Source organism: Anneissia japonica, unplaced genomic scaffold (genome assembly GCF_011630105.1).
Source record: "Anneissia japonica isolate Jap-2015-1 unplaced genomic scaffold, ASM1163010v1 scaffold4054_len1135799_cov195, whole genome shotgun sequence".
NCBI classification, from domain to species: domain Eukaryota; kingdom Metazoa; phylum Echinodermata; class Crinoidea; order Comatulida; family Comatulidae; genus Anneissia; species Anneissia japonica.
In genome coordinates, this window is record NW_022694605.1 from 185483 (window position 1) to 196726 (window position 11244).

General features: G+C 31.7%; 1 protein-coding gene across 1 annotated transcript in view; it reads right to left on the minus strand.

Moving 5' to 3' along the window:
* Window positions 1-756: 756 nt before the first annotated feature.
* Window positions 757-11244, minus strand: part of LOC117101095 (protein MCM10 homolog) — a gene marked incomplete at its 5' end in the record, with an annotated part of 59107 nt that continues 48619 nt past the window's right edge. Inside the window, 1 exon segment of the mRNA XM_033240967.1 lies at window positions 757-1951. Coding sequence (XP_033096858.1) covers window positions 1877-1951 — 75 coding nt within the window. The 3' untranslated portion in view covers window positions 757-1876.

Here is an 11244-nt window from a genome sequence, read left to right on the forward strand (position 1 = left end):
GGAAATGTTTTCTACGCAAATAAATGAAAAAATAAATTATACCGTGCCTATATTATACTATAGAACCACAACTGGTTGGTACCGGTAGTTTGTTTGAAGGTGTATGGTTGGGTTTGGTTTCAAATCAGCAAACATTGTTACAGTGTCTGTTTCACTGGAAACATTTAACATATTTGATCCGTTTAAATGGATCAATGTTTTAATAAATATTTGAGTGCCTACAATCAACATGGATATTTTTTGTTGTCTAGCTAGGCCAATGTTGATTGACATTTTTATTTGTATCAAGATTTTTTGTTTACCATTGCTCTAACATTTCGTTAGTTTTCCCCTATAATTCCTCTTCTGTAATTTACTAACAGCCTTTCGGTATTTTTGATGTATTGTTGAAAATTAATTCGTCTAGAATATCGACATGGAATTTCCAATGCCGAAAGATCAGGCGAGAATAATGACCTCTTGTCACAGGCCTACAGTCGTTTATCTCTGAAAACACCTCAACAAAAACAATTTTCACGAATTAATCTTGATATAGATTTTATAGGTAAAATTAATGCTATAGTTCCAGCTCTGTGATTAAAGATAGTCCTATTGTTTATCGTATTCTTTTTTTCAATTAAATCTTCTCCATGTTCAGGTTGTTTTTAATACTATTTATTTTGCAATTCTTTTATTCTAATGTTGCTCTTTATCGAAACCCATAAATGTTCATCATCAATAGTAACACCCTCCTTGTCGTCGAACCACCGAAAATACATTATATAAAATGTAACACAGCATATCATCCATTTTTTAATATCAACTCAGGATATTTGCAGTAGGCACCTACTGCAGCCACATGGTACTTACCAATTAGTCAGTACACCAAAAGAAATCTAGATTTTCCTAACAACATAGGCCTAACTCATTTTTGAGCAAACACGCCCAACAGCTTATCGCCCAGTACTAATTTATATCTAGATTTTCGTGTGCTTTTCTGTCTTTCATGTTTTGGGTAAGTTTTTGTTATTTTTTTATTTGCCATTTTCGTCCGATACACACATTGGCCCAGCAGCTTACCATCCAATTCTAAGCAGAGGTATTTAGAGTCAAGTCTTTTGAATTCCAGTGGTCTAAAAATCTATGCATATATTTTTGTTTCTACCTTTTCAATTTCACCTTTTTTTCCCCTTTTTACTCTACTATAATAGATGAACTTTTGTTTAATAAGAAAATTAATTTAAATACCAAATATTAAAAATGATATCGATATCTGACACACACTTCAATGACAAGCAATGCAGTTGATGCGGTTGCATTTCAACCGACAGGTCTGGCAAATCAATCTTCAAAATTAAATCCTTGCAATATTCACTTGGAAACTATTTTACATTGTAAAAATATAGTATAATGCTTTTTGACAAATTGTTCCTGTGGTCACAATTAACTGCTTAGTAATAACAGCTCAATATACTGACATTTAACATGTCTTTTTGTTTTATGTGTTTCAGTCCTCAACAGAAGTATCAATCTGCCATGGGTTAAGTTCACCATAGCAATGGGTATAAACTCTTCGCTGGTATAAGATCGCCCTTTTCAATCACAAGCTAAAATGCAAGGATAGGGAGGTGGTTAAATGACATACATTCTTGTACACACAATTGAGAGTTGGATTAACATGTGATCCAAATGTTTTCATACTTTATGTTTGTATGTTTTATAAATGCATTTTGCATGTTATTTACATCGCACTATTAGTGTCCTTACTATCCTTACTGTTAGTGTTGGGTTGAATGTAAATTTAAACCTAAACATGTACAAAAATAATTCTCAGTTGGACTAGTTTGCAAAATATTACAATTCAACCCAACAAACAAATTTGAAGAGAACTTGATATTCAAGAGTTGACCCATTTGCGCTCTTCACCCCGTAGTAACAGTTTCTCAGAGTCCAGTAGCGGCCCTTTCCTCTCCTGAATAAAAATAAGAAAAAATATAATGTAGTTGTACGTCCACCAATTGCACAATTAATTATTCAATATGATTGCAAGAGGTGAAAGGAAATTATCTTGTTAAATTAAGGCTCAACTAAACCTGCAAACACAAAAGCAACACTTATTTATTTATTTTTATTAACCATGAAAAGGAATTAGCATTCTTTTCATGTGACAGTTTGCATGAAAGATTCTTCAAAAAGTGGGTTTGTCCAATAATTTTAACCTGAAATTTGAAAACAACTTTTTTTTAATGATGAAAACATATCCCTGAGGGTCTGTGGTTACTGCCTCACAAGGAAATGGATCAATTTGGCATTTCAGTGCCTTGAGCAAATTTAGTTACACAAATCTGAAGTAAAAAAACGAGAAATCAAACAAGACTTCCACTCTTTCTCATTAACTCATCACATTGAAACTTCCAATAACAGTACTGAGTTACTTAAGATAACATACTTCAAAAATATACTTTTAACATAATAATTTGGTAGGAAATATAGATAAAATACAAATAATGTATAATATCTATTAGGAGTATAAACAATTTTTGTATATGAGATAAATCAAATTAATGGATCAATTTCCAAGAAAAAAATAATGAATTGGATTTCATTGATCAACTTATAGCAATAGGGTTGGTAGTGATTGATTTGGGTCAAATTAAATGAAACCTCTACTTTGCACTTTAGAGGTTAAACCAAGTCTCCACAAAGTTATATTTCAGCAACTTTAATTCCTTTAAGTTTTTGAAATTAAAGTAAATCAATAAAATATATTCCTACTTAAAAATATATTGAATTACATTGTAGTATGTTGTTTCCTCAACGTTTCTACTGTAGCTGGTAGAACTTTATTCTGGTTGGTCATTTAATGAGAATGCCTTCCAATAATACCCGAACATACATTACAGACCTTCCAATATAAAATTTATCCTTAAATTAAATACCAACCAACCAACCAACCAACCACTCAACCAAAGGTCTGGGCAAAAACGATAGCAAAGATAATGCATTCATTAACAAGAAAAATTACTCACTTTACATTACAAAAGCCATCAAAATATTGAAATTATGTTTTTTTGGGCTCAATACAGACAGTTTATCATGATGCAAATTTGTAAAAAAAAAAGGATAATTATGAGATTTAAAAGATCAGTAATTGAGGGATTAAAATATCCGAGATTACTGGATTATGAAGATGGGCCAAGTGAAGGTCATGAATAAGCTGCGTGCAAAGCAGCACTAGAAATAGCAACGCGGGAGATCCACCAAACATAAAGCATTATTTGCGAAGACAATGACGTACCGTAATCAACACCAGTAGGTCATGCTCTTGTGTGACATCCGAGAAACATGCTCGTAATTGATGATTGATTGATCCAGATTAGAATCTCAATTGTTCACGTCAGAATGCGGTCGAAACGCGATACCGCCAATGACGGTAATAGATACAAGGAGATATGACAATGGAAATCAATTGCATTTTTTATCTTAATGATGAGATGCTGTTGTATTCTATGACAAATCAATTGATCAAACCGTTATTTGTCTGTTGATGACGTAGATGGAAAGCACCACCAACGAAGACCTTCACAAACGTGAAACCAAATACTAACTAATGACACTACACTCGCAGTCTAATAAAGACAATTTCATAACGAAAGATTTTAACTTCACCCCCCAGGTTGGGCTTATTGAGAAAGACAAAAGTCGGCTGAGGTAACATCTTCAGACTCTGTATGTTTAGTATTGATATTATCTTGTGGAAAGACCTCCGCAGAGATGATACTGAAGAAGGGCTTCAAGAAAAATCGCAAATTCAGATGGAAATAAGAGATTCAACTTTTGTTTGATCTGGTTCAGGAACAATCAAGATTTGAAAATTGTCTGCGACAACACACGCTAATGATAAACCTAAAGTCATTAGCAATTATTTCAGACAATGTTACTAATAAAAGAACTTCTAGATAGCAAAGGAAGTCACGCAACACTTATAAAAGTACTATCAATAATCATCTTCATGTATCACATCAAATTATACCAGATGAAAAAAAAAATCAAATATCCAAGAAAAACTCTTCTCAGAAAGTATTTAGTTAAACAGGATTAACATGTTCCTATTTACACACCATAGGTCTGGTAACATGTAGTGTTTCCCAAGACGTACAATCCTTAAGGTACAAACATGTTACTTGATGGCAGACAATAGGATTTAACACTCAATTGTAAGACAGCATTATATATACTTATCAAAGCTCATTCAAAAATAACTACAACAAACTTACTAATGACAGGAGTGAATAACCTTTAATAGAAAAATGTTCTTTTTTTTTAAAGCTACAAGTCAAGTATGATATCAAACTGAATTGCTATACAATAAAATGATACGTAAACCTATTATAAACTTATGAGTGTGGTACATCATAGAGAAATGGGTACATTTAAGAATATTTTTAAGTTGCCTATAAGCTATTTTACCACAGCTATCTTTAAAAGAATTTTTAATGGTTCTATATCATCCATAATATCTTTTTAAATCAAATTTAAACAAAAAAAAGCTACATTTCTACATCTTTGCTAATAATAAAACATTATAATGGGTCAATTTCACGTCTAAAGAACAATAATTTTAATCCAAACACAGGTCTGTCACTCAAAATATTTTTTAAGATAAGGGTCCACAGAAAATCATTGACCATGACTTGTGGTTAAAAGTACATATAACCAATGCACTATTTGTAATGCTTGTGTATGAAAAACTTCAGCAATGGTTAGAGATTAACCTTTATAAATATCCCACCCCTTTGTGACATTTGATGTGGTCAATTAATAAACTGGCTAGTAAAATACAGCATTAATCACATTCTTGGTCCTGCAGATGAATTTGGCAAACAGGTAGGACAGAAATAATTAAAATAAAAGTACCGTAGTTTTACATGTTCTGTGATACTGATGCAATTTTTAATACTCATAGTTAATGATATCTACTGTTGGTCATAAAACCTGGAAACCCATAAAAATAACTGTTAAAAAAGACCATTCAAAGACTGGGAAGTTATGGCATCAACAAACTGTCGCCACCAGGGACTAAAACCACTTGTCATAAATAAGTGTAATCTTTTCTCCAAAATCAAATGAATGGTGGCTGACCATGTATTCAAATATATTTTTAAACACCACAAAAACATTTAGAGGAAGTTTTAGCTTAAATAGTAATTAATTAAAACTATATAAAGTGGTAACAAAAACAAGGTTTATGCTTCTATTAAACAACTAGAGCAAAACAAATCCATGACAGATATCAAAGGACTTGGATGAATCGCATAAATCCATGCAAGCTTACTTTTGAGAACTAACCGATTCCGTAAAAGATTAAAATACCAGGGTATCTATCAAGAAAAAAGCCAAATATTGATATCTTTATTTTCATTTCTTCATTTTGAGTTCATTATTCTGATATAATATTTTTTTCCAGTTTTCAGTTCTCCAACACTAAAACTATTGACACATTTGGATACAATCACCAAAAAAAAGGGAAATTCTGATTTCAAAAAATTGTCAATATCTGTCACTTTTAATTTTGATCTAAAATGGCAGAATACATAAGAATTCCTACAATTTTCTAGAGCATTTACATCTGTTGAACTGGAGAGGACCCACAAACCGTTCAACTGTCCAAAATATATTATTTTAAATCATAAAGCATACATGAGCTAGATAAAGAAAATAATGAAGATTAAGTAAGAACAAGTGTCCTATCCCACTGAGAAAGGCAGGCGTCTCTATATATTTCCTATTCCACCTGGCCAAATACTCCGAAGGTAGCTATTGTACCTATACATAGACTATTGCTTATTATGTAAACTCAAAATTTACCTTTTTTATAAACGTATTTCATTATTCTTTTTTGAAGATAGGTTTTGTTATATTGATTAATACCGATTGATGTTCACAACAGTGGGGACCGCCATTCACTTTGGTTTATTAGTCAATTTGTTTACTAGTGTTTACTTATAGATTGTGTGGGTGGAGATGGAGCCACCGATGATCAAATCCTTTGAAGGCATTTCACGAATCCCTGGGAAAGACGGTATTTATGAAGCTTTATACATTTGTATAGCAGATATTGTAATCATAGTCATATTTTAAATTTCAATAAATATTAACAAGCATACTCAGTCATTCTGACTCAGTATTTATAATATAATATTATATATACATAATATTATACATATATTATATTACACATATTATTATAATATATATTATTTATACATAAAATAATATAATATAATACAGTATAGTTTAATATAATATAATATAAGAATATCATGAGATGTAATATGCCAATTAGATTTTCTAGTCAATGGCTGCCAATAACTGATATATTTTCAGTGGTTAAATTTATTATCATTATTATTATCTGTTACATTGTAAATTTCTTAATGAAGATATTTTAAAAATTAATATAATTTACATTAACTGGAAACCATAGTATGTTAAACCTAAAGGGCAGTAACTCGTGTTTAAAATTAAATTATGGTTGTTGTCTTAATCACTACTGCTTATTTTATTATTTTATTTAAGTTGTTAAAGAAGGGTCTTCAATACGCATCATCTGACTTCCAGGAGACAATTGATAATACAGTCGCAAAAAAATTCAAATATCATGAATTTGAGGGAGATTTTTTACTTGCTCATGGAGGTGATTTCCAGGATATTCCCACAATTCACGGGAGACTTGGAACCCAATAAACCACCAACAGTTCTCCGCAAAACCTACAAATAATGCCTTCCCACAGAAGAACTCCTCCCACAAAAACCATAAAATAAGTATCTACAAATAAACTGACATTCTCCTACATACAAACAACCAAGAATCAATGAATGAACCCACAAACAAAGCATCACACGCAAGCCCGCAAATTACCCAAGTGCTCATAAACCAAACTAACAATTCTCCATGCACTGATCCAACCCGGACCAACTGCTACAGCAAATTTTGATATTTCCAAATTACTCAAGCAATCTACTTTTCATTGTATTCATCATAAAGTGAGAGGGAATAATTCAGCATTTTATGAGGTATAGGGATGTGATCATCTGACCTTCATTATGGGTACATGCACAGACCCAACAACCCTAGTAAATTACTAAATTACACATTTCAGAGCCTTTACTAAATATTATCAGGTTTGATCAAACACTCAAGACCAACAGTCAGACTTTGATTTCTAAAATCGTTAAAGTATTAAATTTGACATCGGAAAGTGGTTATGCTCCTCAAAGTAGTAGAAACAAATGTAGACACTAATACTGTACAACTAATATTTCACAAAGCATATCTTAATTAAGACCTAAATAATATATCTTTGTAATTGTAATGAAGGGAAATTTAAGGGTAGGTAACTCAAGAAGGGCTACTGCAGCAGGGGCCAAGTGACCTAATGGTTGTTTTTTTTAAATGATAATTTGAGACCCATTTCATTAGTCCATGTCTTTTCAACAAGTGATGAGAGTTTTTGGTAAAATAAAGTTTAAAATGAACATTCATTGATTCTAAATTTATTAAAATCCCACTTGTGCACGCCATCTAGCCAATTTATTAATCCCAAATCATATAATCTCTATCCTAATCCAAATCCTAATTGTCCAATAATCTCAGTTGGTGAATTTTATCGATCTAAGTAATCCTACTAATCCATAGGTAATACTAGTAATATATTGTTCTTATTTCCATGAATTCACTTCAAAGTTCCTACCTAGTATACCTAGATTTAAATCAAATTCCATGACTTTGCTCCAATGATACTGTCAAATGAACTGTTAATAACAGGCCTATATAACTTTAAAAAAAATTGATGATAATAATAGGCCTACAATCCATTTAGATTATCATGACTTTCAATGAAAATTATAATTAGATTGATTTTATATTCAGCTGAAAATTGAATTTAAATAATAGATGAAACAAAGGTATAAACTGGAACATAGCCAATCAAAGGAAAAATACTAGCTCAGCAACATTTTTATATGAGCAGTTTGAACATTCAAAATGCTCAATATCTTCATAGGATATAACATTCTTAAACATCAAATGTTCAGCTAGTGGAAAGGAAGTGGATAATTACTAGGAAGAGGACCCTCCATTATCAGTCCTTCTGTAATTGAGAGCTGAACAGGTCATTTGAGTTGAAATAAAAGGGGTGCAAAAGGGACACACATGAAGTACGGTACTTATATATAAAGGGTCATTAGGAATTAATTCAAAATGTCATTTGGAACCCTCGGTCTTCTACAACAAATGGACCTTCTCGCTAAGCCCCGCTATATTATAACCAAGTTTCTCCGTGAGTCATGACAACCAGCCTGCATTGAACCAAAGGCTATGGGTTTGGAGGATGGGCACTTACCCACCAAATGTCATCTATGAGCCACATTCAATATTAAATGAAACTTAGGTTTAGAATATATTCAATAAAGCAGAATCTAATGGTCAGTTTAAGAAGTATACAACCGGTATTGCGATGTAATAAAAGAAAACAGGATTGTTTTAATACTTTTAACATTTGAACCTCGTAACTATGTATGAATTGAATACTAAATTTATAACTGAGTATGAAAACATCAAATAAGTTTTTCACAATTCCCTCCATTTCTTACTTATTTATTTAGAAGACATGAATTGTATTAATTTATTTTGTTGCTGGAAATGAAGATTATTGTATTGTACTGTATTAACTGAATATGCAAGACTGGTTGTAAGTATAACAGATCCTCCATTATTTGAAAATTACTTGGTTACTTTGATTTGCAACGCTACCAAAGTCCCAAATGAAATGAGCAGTCTTTAAATTGAGGGCATCCGCCTGTGCCAATGCTCAGGAGACAAGAAACGAATTAAAGCCATTCATAAAAAAATTTTTGCTCAGAACTTTAAATTTAATAGTAACCTTCAATTTCACAAACCAAAACAGTTGAAGGGCTTGTTTAAGTCACTAGGGACAAGTTAGGTATATTGCATTTTTTATTGAGTAACTATGAAGTTTATTCTATTCTTAGAGGAATTATATATTATCTTAAAATGATAATTCTTACTATGTATCATGGTCTTTTAACAAATTCAAATTTAGGTATAAATTATATGAAGCAATTGTGATTAGCTGAAATAACTTAAAAATTATCAGTCATAATTGTGATGTCATGATTTGTGAATTACTGTATATTCAAATAAACTAAAAATACATAATTCTGTTCAATTCATTAACAAAAGGAATATTTCGTCATTAATCAAAATTGTGCTTTTTCAGAGCTCATTACAAATGTATTATTAATACTGTCATTACAAATTTTAAAATGCTTCATCGATATGATCATTAAATTAAAAACCAACATAAGGAAAAATGAAAAATAATAATAAAAAAACACACTCCTGATTTGACTGGAAGTTCAATATAACCTCTGACCCATGTTTAATTCAAGGGGGTTTTCAAACAATTACAAGTTAGACAAGTGTCTGCAAGTTTGTCCCCCTCCCTTACCTCACATCCCAATATGAAGTGGTTAGTCATGTGACAGATTTTTCGCTGGTGATTTCTACAGGGACAGTTTACCTCGTCTTTGTTTTCATACGTGCTGTTCGGCACGCACCCACACTTATTTTGAAAAAAAATATCATTTGAACGCCATATACTATATGACAAATTTCAACAATTACTGATAACGCTTAAAATTAATATTAATAAAATTAAGTAACTGGATAAACTGGAAACTGCTGTATTCACATTAAGTATTTTGTATCTATAGTTAATTATTTGACAATATTTTGAAAGGATGCATCAAATTTATAAATAATTGGACATCTTCGAACTAAATATAAAAATTCAGTAAAAGTCTCAATGAAACATTAATCTGTGGGATTACCATGTGCTCCATCGCAACAAAATTATTTCTTAATATTTGCATGTTGGATAAAAATGTGTCTTTAGAAAATGACTTAAAAAATCTTGAGGCATCGGTTCAACACAGATGTGCTGCATGTCAAAAGCACTATGATTAGTCGAGTTGTGTGGAGTCTTGCACACCGGAATTACATGAGAATGTTCTCAAATACGTGCTCAACGAATGTACTTGTAACACTTAAAAATAAAAGGTCAACTAAGCAGACATGTTTTAAGGAAGTACAATACCAGTCAACTTTTTGCAAGTGATGGGAACTTTTTTTTTTGGTTATTTTAGGGTACGGTGTTTACCACAGTACACAACACTACACAGCATGTGTGCGTATATGTGTGTGGATTTTGATGGTTTACTTAATGTTGTACTTTTCTTCGCCTTGCGTGTGCCCTTTCTAGGCCACGATCCAGGTTTGCTGTATGTTTTCCCTTGTTTTATAGTGATTTTTGATTATAAGCATTAACCTTATTAACAAAGCTGTCATAAAAGGATAATTTTTTTTCATCAACCATTTATTAATACCGTGTAAAAAGTGACACAAGAGTTTGTCTACAAACTATTATCATTTTTCACTATAAACATCTCCTTGTTGGGTGCCAAATTCCAGCAACTGCACGCACAGTATTAACTTTACAGTGACTGATTGATTAAATAATTGCTTGTAATTAACCACCAAAGCCACCAAAAATATATACAATAATAAAGACACTAAGAATATAGTAATAAAGTACAAACCCTTTAACTTAATCTATATAGATGATAGACTTTTATATAAGAGGAGACGTTTGATTTACTTGGCCTTGATAACTATATAAAAAACCAATTAAACTGAGCAAAAAATTATAAAAAAAGGCTCTGGCAAGAGGAATCCGACGATCAAATTTGTTAGAAAATTTCGACAGGAAATGGACAAGAAACCATCAATCATCTTCAACTCACTACACTGACACAAGATGGTATTTTTCATAAAAAAAAATATTCTTTTCCGATTAAAAAGTTTAAAAAAGTGTAGTTTTCCAGCTGGTAGTATCCATACGTTTTATCGCAAGTGATTTTTTCCCCTCACAGGATTGTCACAATGAACAGGTGGGTCCAGCGATATGTGGCAGCTTTCAAATGTTTAGCGAAGTCATGAAACGAATAACCTTGGCAAATGTCAGGCAACCAGCAAGGCCGAAGAAAGCCAAAAGCAATTAAGTTTTAACAGCACTGATATAAGATGCTCAACTTTTCTATGAAATTCTAAACTCTCAAGGGACATAGAAGCAAGCCACATTTTCGTAGGGGTGAACTTGTATGCGTCATGTGGCCCACTTT